At 34.6% G+C, this 19407-nt stretch overlaps 1 protein-coding gene across 3 annotated transcripts in view; it reads left to right on the top strand.

Annotated features, from left to right (window-relative positions):
* LOC138694903 (apoptosis-resistant E3 ubiquitin protein ligase 1) overlaps window positions 1-19407 on the top strand; it is a 323573-nt gene that overhangs the window by 84311 nt on the left and 219855 nt on the right. Inside the window, exon 1 of one of the 3 annotated variants that reach the window (XM_069819088.1) lies at window positions 14741-15034. The exons of the other annotated variants lie outside the window; for them this stretch is intronic. Coding sequence (XP_069675189.1) covers window positions 14962-15034 — 73 coding nt within the window. The 5' untranslated portion in view covers window positions 14741-14961. Of the gene's footprint in view, window positions 1-14740; window positions 15035-19407 lie in introns of those variants that run through there. 3 annotated transcript variants of the gene reach the window in all.

Here is a 19407-nt window from a genome sequence, read left to right as displayed (position 1 = left end):
CCAGTGTTACAGCGGGAATTTACCATTACCCGAACTGGGGTCGATTCCCGCCATTGTCTAGAGTGATTCTTATGTTGGACAAGACAGGAGGATGAAGTTTCTCCCAGGGTTTTCTATTTGCTATTGTTCTTAGACTGGTTGAGTGGGAAAGGCTTTATGGCCTTAACTCTGCCAGTAGAAATAAATCTATTAAATAAATTAATTAAATATTTCTTCCCTCACTTAATATAATTCCATATCATATAGAAAATGTAGTGTGAATTATTTTTATTATTTATTTATTATTTATCATTATTTATTTGCATATCTGTAAAAAATCATGTCTTTCTTTCAGAAAGATGTTGCACAAAAACTGAGAAACAATAATTAAATTCTACAGAAAATCACAGTGTTGGCTGACTCACACGAAGTCCGCACTAACTGCAATAAATAAATAAATAAATAAATAAATAAATAAATAAATAAATAAATAAATAAATAAATAAATAAATAAATAAATAAATAAATAAATAAATAAATGGATGGATGGTTGGATGGATGGATGGTTGGATGGATGGATGGATGGATGGATGGATGGATGGATAAATGAATGAATGAATTTCCTCCCCTGAGCATGAGATCACTCTCTTACAGGAGAGGCTACAATTTTGTGTATTTACAATTCTTATGTATATTTTTCTAGCAATATAATTATTATTATTATTATTATTATTATTATTATTATTATTATTATTATTATTATTACTTACTTACTTATTTACTTACTTTTAAGGGACCCACAGGTTCATTGCCACCCTCACATAAGCCCCCCATCGGTCCCTATCCTATGCAAGATTAATCCACTCTCATCATCATATCCCACCTCCCTCAAATCCATTTTAATATTATCCTCCCATCTACGTATCGGCCTCCCCAAAGATCTTTTTCCCTCCGGTCTCCCAACTAACACTCTATATGCATTTTTGGATTCGCCCATACGTGCTACATGCCCTGCCCATCTCAAACGTCTGGATTTAATGTTCCTAATTATGTCAAGTGAAGAATACAGTGCGTGCAGTTCTGTGTTGTGTAACTTTCTCCATTCTCCTGTAACTTCATCCCTCTTAGCTCCAAATATTTTGCTGAGAACCTTATTCTCAAACACCCTTAAACTCTGTTCCTCTCTCAAAGTGAGAGTCCAAGTTTCACAACCATACAGAACAACCGGTAATTTAACTGTTTCATAAATTATAACTTTCAGATTTTTTGACAGCGGACTAGATGACAAAAGCTTCTCAACCGAATAATAACAGGCATTTCCCATATTTATTCTGCGTTTAATTTCCTCCTGAGTGTCATTTGTATTTGTTACTGTTGCTCCAGGATATTTGAATTTTTCCACCTCTTCGAAGGATAAATCTCCAATTTTTATGTTTCCATTTCGTACAATATTCTGGTCACGAGACATTATCATATACTTTGTCATTTCGGGATTTACTTCCAAACCTATCGCTTTACTTGCTTCAAGTAAAATTTCCGTGTTTTCCCTAATCGTTTATGGATTTTCTCCTAACATATTTACGTCATTCGCATAGACAAGAAGCTGATGTAACCCGTTCAATTCCAAACCCTGTCTGTTATCCTGAACTTTCCTAATGGCATATTCTAGAGCAAAGTTAAAAAGTAAAGGTGATAGTGCATGTCCTTGCTTTAGCCCGCAATGAATTGGAAAAGCATTAGATAGAAACTGGCCTATACGGACTCTGCTGTACGTTTCACTGAGACACATTTTAATTAATCGAACTAGTTTCTTGGGAATACCAAATTCTATAAGAGTATTATATAAAACTTCTCTCTTAACTGAGTCATATTCCGTTTTGAAATCTATGAATAACTGATGTACTGTACCCATATACTCCCATTTTTTCTCAAGTATCTGTCGAATACAAAAAATCTGATCAATAGTCGATATATTATGTCTAAAACCGCACTGATGATCCCCAATATTTTGATCTACATACGGAGTTAATCTTCGCAAAAGAATATTGGACAAAATTTTGTACGACGTCAACGAAAATGATATTCCTCGAAAGTTACCACAGTTAGTCTTGTCTCCTTTCTTTAATATAGGTACAAGTATGGACTCTTTCCATTGTTCTATTATTATTATTATTATTATTATTATTATTATTATTATTATTATTATTATTATTATTATTAATCAGTAAAAGTTTCACATTATACAAATTTCAAGGTTGATGCTGATACAAATCATTGTTAATACTGACCTGAAAAGAGGAAGTTGTTCAGAACCTCAAAGCAATAACCACTTTCATAAGAGGGGAAATTGGCATTTTGTTGGTCACCTTTTCTGTTATTAATGGCTCCAAAACGTTGACAACAGTCCATTTGTTGAAACGAAAACGCTGCTTGAATTTTGCTGTTCATCACATAGGCCTACGTCTAAAGTTTTCTCTGTGTACCTAATTTAACTAACCGTTTTTATTTGCTCAGCATTTGTCCAGCATTAGATTCAACATAGTCATTATTATTTTACGTTATTATTTTCTGAAGAACAATTAGTCTGATCAGATATGAATATGAATGAGTAACACTTAAGTGGGAATCTTAGCTTACTTATTGGAATGAGTGTTCACTTGTTTGTGAATGAGGGGCAATTATAAACTGTGGCCGGGAGGAAAAAGATCTTAAGTCAATTTTTTGTGAAAGTGAGATTTTTATATATTCTGAAAGCGGAAACAATTCTTTACAATCTGGTAAAACGGTTAAAGTCAAATAAAACTCCTGACTGGATTTATAGAGCGTTACCAAATGCCTTAAATACTTTTTGAATCGAGCACACACAGAATAAAGGACTTAAGAATGTTTAATACTTTATTCCTTACAAACATCACATGTTTACTTTCTATGCTTCCCTTTTAAAAAGGTCTAACTTGTATTTTAGCCATTTTATCACATATTGATGCCCTTTCCTTTTAAAACTTTAAGCACCGGGGTAAACAGTCCTATAATTGTTTAAGACCCATTTTGCATTCCTAATAATTTAATTTTTAATTTATTTTGACATGAAAAAGGTCTTATGTTTAATAGTCCCTTCTACTCAGTTTGGCTTCTAGTCTTAAAAGGGCTTAAGTGCGTCTATTTTTGGAAATAATCAACGAAATTTGTTAAATGAGCAAGATTACCTATTCTAGAATAAATATAAACAAATAATAATCAAGAAAAACCTCTTAATTAAAAAACTCTATAATTGACACCAATTTCAATTTTTCTACTGCTCTCCTGAAAAGTATACAATTTTTACTTAAGACCTTTTTCCTCCCGGCCACAGATTATTGGAAATGAGTCTGAATATTGATATAAATATCACTCATTTATAAATGTTCACTATGAATTCGGCCCTAAATCAGTTAGATAATATCCTCGCAGTTCTCATTTAGCAGAAAACATGGCAACTAAAAGAATGCAGTTGAGAAATATAAATATTGTACAACAGAGTCAAGCTTGAACTGTTTATTGCAAACAAGTAGTATCCATGTAGGCCTATTTGTTGTGCTGTGGTCACAAAAGACAGCTTTCTAGATGGTCTTCCTGTTTAGTTAAGGTTTCCTAGCAACGCGCACAGAACAGACCAGCGATGTCCTAGGCTTGTCTGAGGGTATAAAAATTTCATACGATCACAGGAGCATCTGTGTTATTTTACGACCTCTATCTTGTTTTATTTCTTATGCAGACACCTAGTATAAAAATTGTAGAGGCAAAAACGTTAAATCGCGAGATTTTTTTCTTCTTTTATTTTATTTTATTTTTTTTTTTTGCGGATTTATATTTTACTCCTTCTTAAGAGAGTATGGAAGTTATTTAAAATGCTTCACATATTACTTACTGAGCCATTCAACATTTTACATTGCTGGATAAGACCGAGATTCGACCCCGAGAAGATTGTGTGAGATTTATGATAGAATGTTGCTGTGGGATATATTTTATGCAAGTACTTTGGTTTTTCCTGCAATTCTTGTTCTATTTTTGTTACATTATCGCCATGTCGTCTATTATCTCATTTGCTATGAATAACTGCATTTCATAAACAAACCTTGCACTTACTTCAAAACTTGAAATAGATTGCTGTAAGTTGTTCATTGCATATTCCACATAAGTGAGTGGTTGCTAAACTTCTGCTTCTTATTTGTGTATTTTATACTTGCTTACACAATTATATTTTGACAAAATTTACACTGTACAAATATTTTTATGATTGACAACAGCTCTGAGTCGACAATACTGTATTCACCTACAATGATCAGTATAGGATTAAAATTATTGTTAAATAATTTTATTGACTGTTTCGCTGGTGCAGTTCACTACACACTAGAAATAGAAAACAACAAATCCATAATATTTTCTTTAACATTTGTGCACCAATGGTCCCAATAATGCTTGACGAACAATGAAAGAGTATTACTTTGAAATAATCAGTACCTACTCGTAAAATGAAATACTGTGTTTGTTTTTTGTTGTTTCGAAATTACTATAATCTTCAAATACTGTATACAAATCATGTAAATAAATGATTCTTTACAAACGACTGCTTTGTGAGTATTATAACTGAGTAACTATATTGTTTCTTGTGTTACAAATTGTCAAATACAGACACTGATAATAATGTGTTTTTTTTTTCCTTCCGCTAAGTGTGTTTGTAATGTCCAAATGTCAATTTAATTGAACACTAGAAGCGCAGAATAGATTCTTGTACAGCCCTCCGGCTAAGAACTGGTAAGAGCAACACGTGAATTACGCAATCTGCACAGACCGGCGTTCCGCGCACATACACTGCACATTCAGTGTCTGATTTCTGGCATGCCTGCTCTAGAACAATATTAAATTTACAAACACACAAAAACAGACCCACAACACATCTTGAACACTCAACTGAATTTCAGAACACACAACCTTTTCGATGTAATCATGAACTTACCCCACCGTAAGAAACCAGAAAATTGCGCTGAAACTCTCTAGGATCCTAGTTATATACGATGTAACCAGATAGGTCGGCATTATAGGATTTGACGTTAACAACTTTTGTCAGGTTTACTACGCTGCCATCTAGTTGTTACATAAGGAGCCACGTCATAATTCTCATTTGAATTGCATTAGCGACTGTACTGCCATCTCGGACGGGTGGCGATCCTGGCGGTTGTTCTCTTCAAAGTGCTGCCGATTTTAACATAGCGATGAGTTATCTGTTAGATATATGATCTAGGCTAGAATTCAGAAGATAATGCAAAAGACATCGAAACTAGTGAATCAGGTAACATAACACCAAAATTTTTAATTTTAAGACAGTGGAGTAATTATTTATTCAAATAACTTAACAATGTTCACCAATGGAGTTCAAGAATTCGTTGAATTTCAACCAATCAGAGTAATCTGACACCGTGATATATTGTCTATTGCATATTGCCACTTTTGTCTTGTCGCTGATGATTTACAGCTGTTCCCATAAATCAGTCAGGAGTACCATAATCGTGAAGTGCGGAAACTCCACAAGTCACAATTTTTCTCAAATTCTGTTTTTCATGTGGTTGTGATATACATAGACCTTTCAAGTGGTGCAGAAATTCCACACGTTCAGTCCTCAGTGTACATTTTCACAGCGGAGTAAGTTACAGTGAATTGCAGGAACATCACAAATTCGGGGCGTGTGGAATGTTTTAGAAAAAATAAATAGGTTTGTTTTTATTATAGGATTAACTTAAAGGAATTTTGAAGAATTATACAATCTATTCATATAATTTTGCATTTTTGTATGTTTACATTGTTCAGTCTTATTGGCTTAATTATACACTCAAAGTTTTGCATAAGAAAAAGAAAATTATCCTTTTCCTTCTTCTTCATGTAAAAGTCGTTTTAAAGAAATAAAATGATTGTTACTAGTCGTGATTTGCAGAAATCCCACATGTTCCGGCAATTCAGATTTTTTTCAGAAAGTACTAAAGAAAAAAATCAAAGTTCATGTATGTCAAACACTAGACCTTATTATGCTTTACTAAAAAAATAATCGTTTGAAAATGGAAAACACTTTTGAAGATAATCAGTTTTTGTAACTCCTGACAATTTACTCAAATGGATATGTGGGGTTTCTGCTGCAATCCATGATTCAATTATCAATAAACTCAGAAATGATGAATGAATGAATCAATTAATAATAATAATAATAATAATAATAATAATAATAATAATAATAATAATAATGCTTATTTCCATTATTGCGTTATTTCTGTCAGAAAACTTAATGGCTGTACTTGTATTTGTAAATATTTGTTAATGCGAATGAAATGTATAAGTAAATAGTAGGTTTATTTTAGTAATTATTTATTATTATATTCGAGAAATAGTCTTATTAAATATCGCACGAGGTTATAATTTATTTGATTAAAATTCACCAGCGCCATGAACTTATCGACAAAATGGAAAACTCTTGTGGTACGAGTATTACCTATAACTATTTCACTTTCGTATCTATTCAGCAACGAAGTGCAAGAATTCGTTGAATTTCACCAGTTAGAACCATCTGCCTCTGAAATATCGTTTAAAATAATTGCTTTTGTTTAATACTAAGGTATACAAAAAGAAATGAAGCGATGGTGTGAAATTAATTTTCTGAATTCTGTGTTAAAGAAATTACGAGATTCAAAAAGCATAAACAATGAAAAAACTGCCTCTATGTTATGATCTCAAATAAAGTACAAAAATTTCTTCAAAGTATTAGGTGAATGAATAATGTATTTCTTAGCAGTAATGTACTCAAAACCTGTAGCATTTAAGAAATATAAAATTATTCTACCATTTTTTGTTAATATTCAATAACTACAAATTAATTCATCCAGAAATAATACACTTGATATTATATACTTTCAGAAATGAATGTTAGGAAGATTTATTATTATTATTATTATTATTATTATTATTATTATTATTATTATTATTATTATTATTATTATTATTATTATTATTATTTATATGGTTGTTCGAACATTAAATACTCGTTCTTGAAAAACTGCAAGAAATGATATCACATTTTGTGTTGGAGCCACAGAATTATATGGTTCATTCTCCCTCATTGCAGAATAACAAAAAAAAACACATTAAATAATAGACATTAATTTAGACGCAGGAAATTCAAGTAAGATTAGCCTCTATCCACAGACAAGGCGTTGTGAGGTGCCTCGAAACTAAGGCATATGACTCCCAGGTTTAGCTTTCTTCCGAAGGAAACCATGCCATGGATTTTTATCGGCTTTAAAAATCTATCGCCCTTGACCGGATCCGAACACGCGAATGTCGGATTTAATGCAAAGCAAGGTAACCACTAGTTGCCACTTACGTACGGCTGGCATTGTAATACAGTATAATTAAGAACTAAAAATAGAGATTGAAGAAAAGAATGTCGTGAAGATGTCACGTACTACCTACACTCTTGCTTGACGCATGCTTCACGTATTACTTAATATTACAGTAAAGTTATAATCTCAATAATCATGTAACCTTTGATATTTATCTTTGTAGTTTTCTTGGACTAATTCATAGGTCATACTTACATAATGAAATTGTTTATCGTGCACTCAAGTAAGAAGACAGGATGTTAACAAATACATGGGAAACCTTTGGGGTATGGATACAGGACCTAAAAAATAAGAAAAAATCTGAGACACAGCCGCAAGTTTTATGCGTGAATGCATCGCTGATGGAATTTCTGCTAAGATAAACGTCAGTAGTGACAGTCAACACCTCTTCTTTCCAGATACCGTGGAAACCCGACAGGTCTATACCTTCGTTGTGCTGAAACTCCTGGGAGTAGCCATCTTGTATGCACTGAGAATAAACATGTCGGTTGTTATGGAAACCATTGTCCTGTATCGTTTGCGTCAACATTGTGAATTCTCTTTCTTCACTCAAATTCACTCGCGAATTTTCCTAATTTAACTTATTGACTGCTGATTGTTGCTCAATTGAGATTGTAGCCTGGCAAGTTACGAATAGTTTGACATCTTTGCGAGCGTTCTATCGCTTCGCATTCTCGAGTTACCAATGCCTTGGCTGCAACCTCAACTTCCCACTTCTCGCGAATCGCTAGATGACGTCACTCGTCCAGTCACGTTGGATACATTTATCCTTTGTCGATCGCCATTTACTTCATTAAGATGTATCTTGTGGTTTAGAAATTATTATAGATGCGACAGAACTGGCCTGAAAATGTGTCTGTCGACTTTCTGGGATGGCACCTTAGTACTAGGCCGAACTTAAGGTACGTTTTCCTCGGTGCGACTATCGCGATGATCGTTCAACGATTATTGTTGAATGATGAAACGTTGAACGATAATCGCTGGTTACCATTTTGCTCGGAGCGTCTGCGATTTTTTTATTTTTCACTAGTCGCGTGTTTTCATTCCCAATCGCATCGTTCTAGAGGAAGGTTGTGTTTAACAGAATGAGTTTAATTAGTAGACGTATAAGATTACTTAAATGCCTTTTGATTGAGGAGATGGAAGACGACGAAATACTTCTCCATACGTCTGGGATGAAAAGAGCCAAAAAAAAAAAAAAACACCGCCTGCTTGAGCTCAGAAATGAAGAGAGACTGTATCAAAAATTTAAATAACTTAATTAATAACTTGATTTTTCAACTTTATTGACAAACTCAGCCCATAAATTGTCCTTGACCCTTTGATCCTTGTAGGACGCATGTGATAGCTGCTAAGTGAGGGATGATTCGCCACTTGCTCGAGAAGAATTTCATCATCCGCGTCGGAAAATGAAGGAGCCTTCATGCATGTGTTTCTCACATCAAACGTTAGCGACTGACGATTATATTCAACCTTTTCCTGAACGACTATTCAAGACGTACGATCATCGTTAACGACTCTAGAGGCAGCTCTATAGGAAATACAAAGAAATAGTGCTCAACGATTATCGTTGCACGTCAAAATTCTTCGAACGAAATTTTGTCACGAACATTTTTGTCTCCATTTTCATCCAGGATTCACACGATGTATCCCGCGGGCACGAATTTCGGGATACTCTGTACAATATTACTGATACTGATACCTGCTATTGGAGAGGGATACTACGACCCAGCACTGTGACCGTGTAGAACTTTCGAACTTGTTCCAGCTAGGCTCATTCCTAATCTAAACCAGCAGACTACGTTAAAGTGCAGTCAGTGTCTTCGTGTTGAGCGCATGCAACCACACTCGTGCCTGAACCAGCTCCCTCAACGTTTCACAAGTGTTCATAAGTTCTAGAAATCCACTAGCAACACCAAACCACATAATCAAGTCAGAGGACCTCAATTATTCGAAGATGAGCGTATTTTTTCGTAAACGTGTTCGTTACGTGTCAGTGAACCACTGAAGCATATAAGTTGTGAAACCTGTTCTGCTCTATACTGTTCACCCAGTATTTTGTCATTCATGTTTCGTTTAAACGTCTATTTTCATTAATATTTGTGCAAAATTAATGACATTATATCTACTAAAACCGTACACGTATAAATGAAGTTAATTCTTTTACTTTAAGATTATGAATAATACTTACCCTTTTTACGTGCAACCCAGGAAAGGAAAGGTAATTTTCTTATTTGGGTGCATGTTAAATTATTTCATTCATGCATCCATTCATTCATAATATTCTACCGAAAGGCAGGTCTTTCACTGCAAACCCATCATTCTCCCATCTTCCCTCTTTTCCGCTTTCTTCTTAGTCTTCACATACGATTCATATATCTTAATGTTGTATATCATCTGATACCAGGGTCGGATTTAGGTATAGTGCCGTCCCTAGGCAGTGCTAAAATTTGTCGCCCCCCACTTCCCAGTTTATGGGCAGATATAATCCAGGTCATGTTTAGTTTAAGTTACTTTTAAATGAAATGTTACAATTCAGAAAACAATAAATTACTGGAATCAAAATACCTGCTTCTTATTTGTGAATTATAAAGATTTCCTTTGCACTTTCTTCACATCAGTCGATTTGGCGACGCACATCAGACTCGATGCAAAGAAACATAAATTCAAACTTAATCATTGGTGAAACAATTTATTTGTGAAAGGCAGGCTGTGGTTTATTTTAAGCATTGGTTTTATTGGTGGTATAATTTTATTACGAGTATTTCTTACTTCGATAGGAAGTATGAAGTAAAGTGAAAAAATATACCCCAACTCTTCGCGGAATAAACCTTTCATATCGAATTATATAATACACATGCTGCAAAGTGATTAAATAGTATTGTTGACGATTATATTGGAAATGTAACTGAGAGTTGTGGTTACTATTCATAGCGATAAATAATAAACACTTCGATCCCCGCTTGGGCTGATTACCTGGTTGGGTTTTTTCCGAGGTTTTCCCCAACCGTAAGGTGAATGCGAAGTACTCTATGGCGAATCCTCGGCCTCATCTCGCCAAATACCATTTCGCTATCACCAATTCATCGACGCTAAATAACCTAGTAGTTGATATAGCGTCGTTAAATAACCAACTAATAATAATAATAATAATAATAATAATAATAATAATAATAATAATAATAATAAACACAACCAATTTTATTTACAACAATGCATTCTTGTTTTGTACAAGCAGGTAATTTAAGCAGTTTCATAATATAATAACGTGATACCGGTATATAATTATGCAGCTACATACTTTCCTTTTACTCTCGCCGCGACAATGCGATAACAAAACAATATCCGACTTCTACAAATTGTTCAAGAAGAACAAACTTCAGTAAAGACTTATTAAAATATGTTTTAAAAACAAATTTCACTGTAGAAAAAGAGAGAGATAGAAAATGCCGCCCCCTCTGGAAATTGCCGCCCTAGGCAACCGCCTAGGTTGCCTAGGCCTGTGTGATACCTTCTTCTGCTCCAAACTTTTCTCCCCGTTCACAATTCTTTCCAGTGCATCTCTCAATAAGCAGTTTCTTCTTGGCCAGTGACCGAGTCAATTCTTTTTATCTTCCTCATCAGTTTTAGCATTATTTTTTCACCTACTCTTTCTAGCACTGCTTCATTTCTTATTTTCATTTTTTTTACTTTGTTATTTAACGACGCTGTAGGCCTACCTATCAACTACAGGATTATTAGCGTCGATGGAATTGGTAATACCGAGATGATATTTGACGAGATGAGGCCGAGGATGTGTCATAGATTACCTGACAGTCGTCTTACGGTTGGGGAAAACCAGGCGATCAGCTCAAGCGGGAATCGAACCCAATTCCGAACGCAACTCTGGATCAGTAGGCAAATGCACTACCACTTGCGCTACGCCTGTGGCTTTCTTATTCTGTCCGTCCATTTCAAACTTCCATTCTTCTTCATATTCACATTTCAAATCCTTCTGTCGTTTCTTTTCGTCATAATGCCCATGTTTTACACTTCCACACTTCACTAATCTCTTCCTTAGTTGCTTTTGTAAAGATACGCAGAAAATGGCCCTTTTTCCTATTAAAAGCTTTCTATGCCATTGCTATCCTCCTTTTGACTTCTTGGAAGCAGCTCATGTTACTACACCCCAAGTATTTGAAGCTGTCCACTTGTTCTACTGCCTCATTTCGAAGTCGCACGTTTACCTATTTTATTTTGCTCCCGATAACCATTGTCTTCGTCTTGTTTGCATTCATCTCCATCCCATACTGCTGACAGTTGTCATTTATCTCAAGTAACATATTCTTTATTATAATCTTCTCTTCTGCCGACGACGCCATACCACGAGCAAATGTTACACTTCTTCTTCTTCTTCTTCTTCTTCTTCTTCTTCTTCTTCTTCTTTTTCCTAGTATCACTCCTTCCATGTTCTGAAAACAGTTGTTCACTTAGTCCTTCAAGTAGATGTTGAACAGGGTAGCAGATAAAGGACATCCTTATTGTACCTATCTCCCTATTCGACTTCCCTCCGACGTTAGTTTTCTTCTCCTCTCTTGACTTTGGCTCGTTGTTTCATATAAAGATTATTTAATAGCCTTATCTCTTTCCAATCCACACCACTTTTCTTCAGGATCCCCATAAGTTTATTCCAGTCCACTCTGTCAAAAGCCTTTTTCAGATATGCAAATAGTGCAGACTCATTCATGTATTATTTTGAATAATGGTTAGGGAAAATAAACTTTAAGCTGTAATAGGCTACCATTCGTAACATGATAAAGGAAACTAAATTGTTGTAAATCGTAAAACAATTAAAGGGCACCAAATACTATCCATTATTTTCAAATTGTTTTTCTTCTGGGTTCATAACTTCGTTGAAGGCGATTTGGGGCACTTAAACATATTTTTCCGTACAGTATCTCATCCGAACAATATTTTTCAGAAGCCTTTTGAATGACTGCTTTCAATCCATCAATTGTCGTTGAAGTGGGTAAGCCTAGTGACTTTTGATCATTGGCAGGCACAGGATAGAGCTAATTGGGCTAAGGCCCCCCAGGTGCAAGTGCTTTTTATTGTTTCAATTATTGGCTAATATTCACTTTAGTACAACCAGTGATAACGAGCGCATTATAGTTTGAAGCATTTCACATAAAATGTTTGTTTGTATTTATGATTTCTGGTTGTAATGAGAACCGTTATATATTTCAAATGCATCAATCTGATCATCTCTTTCTTGATCCGATTTATTATATACTAGCCGTACCCGTGCGCTCCGCTGCACCTGTTAGAAATAAATATAAAGTAATTACATAATTACATAGGACGTTTGAACCAGGGAACATTCGTGTTTGATAGAAGGATAAATCGTTTAATATGTTACTTAATTTAAATTGTATTTAAATAATTAAAATGCGGTCATTTTGATCCAGAGATCACTCATTTTGTGCAATGACAATTCCTTTAACATGTTTCTTAATTGTTATTACATGCAACCATAGTTCAGTGAAGATTGACATATCATTTAGTTTTAATGTGTATACTTTATATTATTTGCTATATGTTTCAGAAGTTACTGTAATAACATTGTAGAATTATGTCCATCTACAGAAACTACACTTTCCAATGGTGAAATAATAATTAAACAATTAATTAGCTTCCGATATTACTTCATACAAGCACAGAAACATTCTCTTAGGCTATGTTTAATAGCTTCGATTGTTGTTGTTCAAGACCCCTTATAGACAATCATTTGTTTTTATTTCAGTACAGCGCCTTAGATGGCGTTGTTATTATAATTTTAAAACTCATTTATCTCATTAAATATCAGTCCTATCAAAATTTTGTATAGAATAAAACTTATCGGAAATTATTTTTAAAGAAACGTTTGTTATGCAATATTTTTCATGAAAATCAATAATAAGCGAGATATTTCGATTTAATTCATGCCCCCTTATAACTCCCTTTTAAATAAAGTATTTTGAATGCCATATAGCTTAAAATCTAAGTTACAATGAACTTAATGTATATTCCAATTTTCATATAAATCGGTTCGGCCATTATCGCGTGAAAAGGTAACAAACATCCAGACAGACAGACAGACATACAAACAAAAATTTCAAAAAAGCGATTTTCGGTTTCAGGATGGTTAATTATACATGTTAACACCAATTATTTTTAGAAAATCGAAAATTACCAGAACAATTTTAGCTACAGATTTATTATTAGTATATATTTTATCCACGGCATAGAAGAATATGGAAGGCCGTGATCTAAGCGGTGTTGTGTTTTTGCATGCACGACATCTTATTTTAGTATCTCCCAGACAGAAATCCTGGCTGCGCCACTGTTTTTACCCACCTTTTGTAGTGAGAAAGTATATGTTGGTTTCGTTACATTCGTTTTAATCCTGTTTTAATGGTTCTGAAGTTATAGTTATGTAGAAAAGTTTATTGAAGCTTTAGGAAAATCTGTAAATCTATCTACATAGGTATTGAAACAGTAATATTTGAAATAAAATAGAATAATTGAATTGTTACAAAACGCAATAAATTTGTAATGTCTGTACCACTTTTGTGACATTTTATTAAAACTTAGAAATAATCTGTTTGACTTTTTTTGCTCTACAATTGAAAGTTGGAGACGAGATTTCTTCCCAGATTGATTTCGTCAGTTTTTTCCTGCCTAATCGGGATTGCGACCCTGGATTGGATTTGCTCTGTTGTTTGGTACACATGATATATTTGTGCGCCAAATTGATAGGTTTAGGGTCTGTTTTTCTCCCCAATCTGTCCTTGGCACAGATGGGTGAAGGGGACAAATTTGAGAAGAGATAGTGGCGGCATCTACTTAGGTGTATGTGTGTGAAGGGGGGCGCAATATAACAGCCTTTGTGAGGGGGACGGCGCTGGCGGCAGTGGCGGCGGGGGGGTTGTGACAGAATTTAGGCAAGGGAGGTTGGCATGTATGAACAAACGTCGGGCGGTAGGGCAGGCGGAACATCAATCGATAGATTCGTATATTCCGCCCTCTTCGCCGCGCCTGCGCAGTGACGCCACCATTTCGAACAGTAACAACGTCACGGGGCGTGGGGCATCGGGGGGGAGGGACAGACAAAAGATACCAAATTTTAAAAGTTAAAAGTTTTGTGCATGCATATATATAAATGCGTAGGTTGTCCTGTGTGTAGTTTTTTAGCTGTTTTGACTATGTTTTCGGGGAAGGGCGGCTGGGGGTGAGCCGAGCCGGGGGTTGCGCGGGGTGTCTCTGTCCTCGGCGGAGCGACTGTTGGGCGCCGAGTACTATGCGTCAGGCCCTCTCGCTGCGGTAGCGGCCGCGGCCGGCATTGCTGCTAGTTGTAATCATGCCGACCATTTAGCAGGACTTGTGCAGCTTGCTAAAAGCCGACCGACATGGTTCATCTCATTTCGACGATCGTGGGTGGGTTCGGGGATCTTTATTTTCGAGTTGAGTCAATTTTGATTTTGTTGTGAATAGTGTGAAAAATCCCTCCCGCCCCCAACAAGTACACAAAAAATTAACGATGTGCAGTATAGAAGGAGAAGAGATCTATTCCATCGGGATGACAATGCACCCGTCCTGCAGCACTTCATCTGGTGAGAACTCTAGCACTATTTTCTATTTTTGCTGGTCTCGTTGTGTCAAAATACCGTGCCTTTGTCTTGCTACATGTCACATGACGCAGTGTATTATTACAGTTCAAGTGTGTAAAAACATATGATTTATTTGTTGTGGATATTTTTGTTTCGTCTAATATTTATTTATTATACTCCAGTTTTACAGAGAACCCTATTTTACCTGAGATAGATATGTTAGGGTTATAAATACATAATAATAACAATAATAATAATAACAATGATAATAATAATATTATTATATTGATTATTGAATTCTCCTATTGAATTAATCTTACGTTTCAATTATGGAATTAATACAATTTTACAAATCTATAAATTCAGCAAATCTCTACAAAGTTTTATAATTTATACACATGAATGAATGAAATGCAATGAGACGAAATTAAATACTAAAATACAATCTTATATTTCTATTAACAAGTTTCATGAAATGTATACTACATTATAACCCAAGCAAATAACTAATCCTAATATTCACTAGAATGTAGTTTAAATTACTGTGGGTTGATATCTCTGACGACGTTACACAGTTTTCCGTTAAACAATGTTGTTACAAGCAGTTTCTAAATTTTATACAACACATTTATCGTGAATCTATTTTAGATTATTATCCTAATTTATTTCTATCAACTGTTAATTTAAATATTTATAGCAAAATATATATGAAAAAAAATCATTGAAAAAAAAGTAATAATTCAGTGGATATATACAAATTTTATCATGTGTTCAGATTACAACTTTTGTGAACGTAATTTACATATCTCATAAAATCTTGATAACAGCATTTATTTCGGAACATTTGTATTGGTGGGGAGAACTTGGTGTCGCACCTGTCTAATCGACAAACTAGTTCAAGACGTTGCAGTTCAAATTAGTGACACGCAAATAACAAATGTTGGACTGTTTGCAGGGAGTCATCACATGCACAAATATTTCCACCTCCTGTTTCTGTTTCGTCTAATATTAACAACAACAGTACGAGCACCATCTTGCTAATGGTGCATTGTGCTAGTAGATTTAATTTACACAACTTATAGTTGTTTGTAGCACAAAACTCGTGATTAATTTGTGTAAAACTAATAGCATACCTACTGAATTTAATAATTATAAAAAAATATCAATATTGTCATGCTGCTCGTCACATGGTATCCTGTAGGTGGACGTAATTTGTAAAATTGATGGGTGCCTTTCGTATGGAACCTCTTTATTTGAGTATAATATTTTTTAGCTTACATTGAATATAAGCTCAATAATTCTGTACAGCGAGTTGGGAAATTACGCAGTTGACATGTTGAAAGGACTGCTAGTTACTCTGTCTTGTTTTGATATATTAGACACTAGCCGTACCCGTGCGCTCCGCTGCACCCGCTAGAAATAAATATAAAGTAATTATATAATTAAAATAGGACATTTGATCCAGGGAACATTCGTGTTTGATATAAGGATAAATCGTTTAATATGTTACTTAATTTAAATTGTATTTACATAATTAAAATGCGATCAATTTGATCCAGAGACCACTCATTTGGTCATAAAAATTATTTTAGGAAATACAGGAAACGAATGTACAGAATAGCCTATCAAGTTTCCTGTGCACAAGAATCTATTTTAATCTTACCTGTCCTCGATTCACTCAGAAGTTACTGTAATAATATTATAGCATTATGTCCATCTAGAGAAACTACACTTTCCAATGGTGAAATAATAATTAATTATACAAATCGGTTAATTTAGCTTCTGATATTACTTCATACAAACACAGAAACATTATCTGTAGGCTATCTTTCATAGCTTTCGATTGTTGCTGTCCAAGGCCCCTTATAGACGAAGTCATTTGTTTTTTAATTCATTACACGGCCTTATATGGCAGTTATTTTAATTTTAAAACTCATTTATCTCATTAAATATCAGTCCTATCAACATTTTTCAAGGAATAAAACTTATCGCAAATTATTTTTAAAAAACTTTTGTTATGTAACATTTTTCACAAAAATCAATAATAAGCGCAATATTTCGATTTATTTAATTCAGGTCCCCTTATAACCCCCCTTTTAAATCATGTATTTTGAATGCCATATAGCCTAAAATCTAAGTTACAACGAATTTAATTTATATTCCAATTTTCATCGAAATCCGTTCAGCCATTATCGCGTGAAAAGGTAACAAACATACAGACAGACAGACAGACATACAAACAAAAATTTCAAAAAAGCGATTTTCGGTTTCAGGGTGGTTAATTGTATATGTTAGGACCAATTATTTTTGGAAAATCGAAAATTACCAGAAAAATTTCGGCTACAGATTTATTATTAGTATAGATAAAAAGGAGTTCGTTGCTAAATAATAGTGTCCGTGTTTAACGCCTATGTCATTGTTATTATTGTTATCAGTTTTTACATGTATTACAAAGGCCAATTTTATTTTACATTTAATCAACATTAAACAATGTAACGTAGCAAAAGTAAGCCTGTTATATTTTATTGAATATCAAATACTCGTATAACCTATATTTATGTATTTTAGGTTTGCATTGATTCCCGCACTGTTCTTTTATAATATTGCGGTGTTTTTACAATGTCAAAGAGTGATATGACAAATTTAATTGGTCAATTTCATTATGTTTCGTCATGCTTGTGTTCTATATTTCTCACGGCACAATGTATAATTATTATTATGTCTGTGGTATGAAAGGTACCATTCACTTGTTTGTAGTTGTTACTTTAATGTTATAGTTATAACTAACAATGTTATTATTATAATTCTACATGTCACGCGATGCCTTGTAGTTATGTTTTATAAAACTGAATAATGTTGTGTAGCAGAGTGTATATTAATTTTTCAGCTCTAATTTCATAGAAATGCAATAATTGTACGTACATGGGATTAGAAACTTAAGGCTTGCATGTATTCAGGCTATATTTTATTGTTTTTCGTATTGTATATGAAAATATTTGGCATTACAATGCAAAGCAATAGAATAAAAGGGTTCAGTGGGCCAAGCGCCATTTATTAAAAACGGAGAAAGCAAGGGTTAAAGTTAAGTGAATACCACAGTTTAATGTAGGTTGACATATCATTTAGTTATATTACTTGCTATATGTTTGCATTGAATTATGGTAATAACTTCATTTTAACCCTTGTTTTCTACGGTTTTAGTAAATGGCGCTTGGCCCACTCCATGTATTGTGGGTCCCTATCACCACGGCATGGCGCGTCCTCAGGTTGCGGATAGAGGAGACGGCCTCCAGATATGGAGGGTAGCTGCGAATATATTGAATAAGCAATCGTGGACAGCCGATAAGGGGTGGTCCTCCAGCTTGGGGGTTGGGCGAAGGGCTAACAACCCATCACCGTAAAAAACAGCTTGTTACGTATCCCTATAATAAAACAGAATGGGTTACATCAGCTTCTTGTCTATGCAGATGACGTGAATATGTTAGGAGAAAATACACAAACGATTAGGGAAAGCACGGAAATTTTACTTGAAGCAAGTAGAGCGATCGGTTTGGAAGTAAATCCCGAAAAGACAAAGTATATGATTATGTCTCGTGACCAGAATATTGTACGAAATGGAAATATAAAAATTGGAGATTTATCCTTCGAAGAGGTGGAAAAATTCAAATATCTTGGAGCAACAGTAACAAATATAAATGACACTCGGGAGGAAATTAAACGCAGAATAAATATGGAAAATGCGTGTTATTATTTGGTTGAGAAGCTCTTATCATCCAGTCTGCTGTCCAAAAATCTGAAAGTTAGAACTCTTATCATCCAGTCTGCTGTCCAAAAATCTGAAAGTTAGAATTTATAAAACAGTTATATTACCGGTTCTTCTGTATGGTTGTGAAACTTGGACTCTCACTTTGAGAGAGGATCATAGGTTCAGGGTGTTTGAGAATAAGGTGCTTAGGAAAATATTTGGTTCTAAGCGGGATGAAGTTACAGGAGAATAGAGAAAGTTACACAACACAGAACTGCACGCATTGTATTCTTCACGTGACATAATTAGAAACATTAAATCCAGACGTTTGAGATGGGCAGGGCATGTAGCACGTATGGGCGAATCCAGAAATGCATATAGAGTGTTAGTTGGGAGACCGGAGGGAAAAAGACCTTTAGGGAGGCCGAGACGTAGATGGGAGGATAATATTAAAATGGATTTGAGGGAGGTGGGGTATGATGATAGAGACTGGATTAATCTTGCACAGGATAGGGACCGCTGGCGGGCTTATGTGAGGGCGGCAATGAACCTTCGGGTTCCTTAAAAGCCATTTGTAAGTAAGTAAGGCGCTTGGCCCACTATGGTTCTGAACCCTTCAATTCAATAATAA

Source organism: Periplaneta americana, chromosome 2 (assembly GCF_040183065.1).
Source record: "Periplaneta americana isolate PAMFEO1 chromosome 2, P.americana_PAMFEO1_priV1, whole genome shotgun sequence".
Lineage (NCBI taxonomy): Eukaryota > Metazoa > Arthropoda > Insecta > Blattodea > Blattidae > Periplaneta > Periplaneta americana.
The sequence above is the reverse complement of the archived record's forward strand: the minus strand, read 5'-3'. Positions and strand labels throughout refer to the sequence as shown.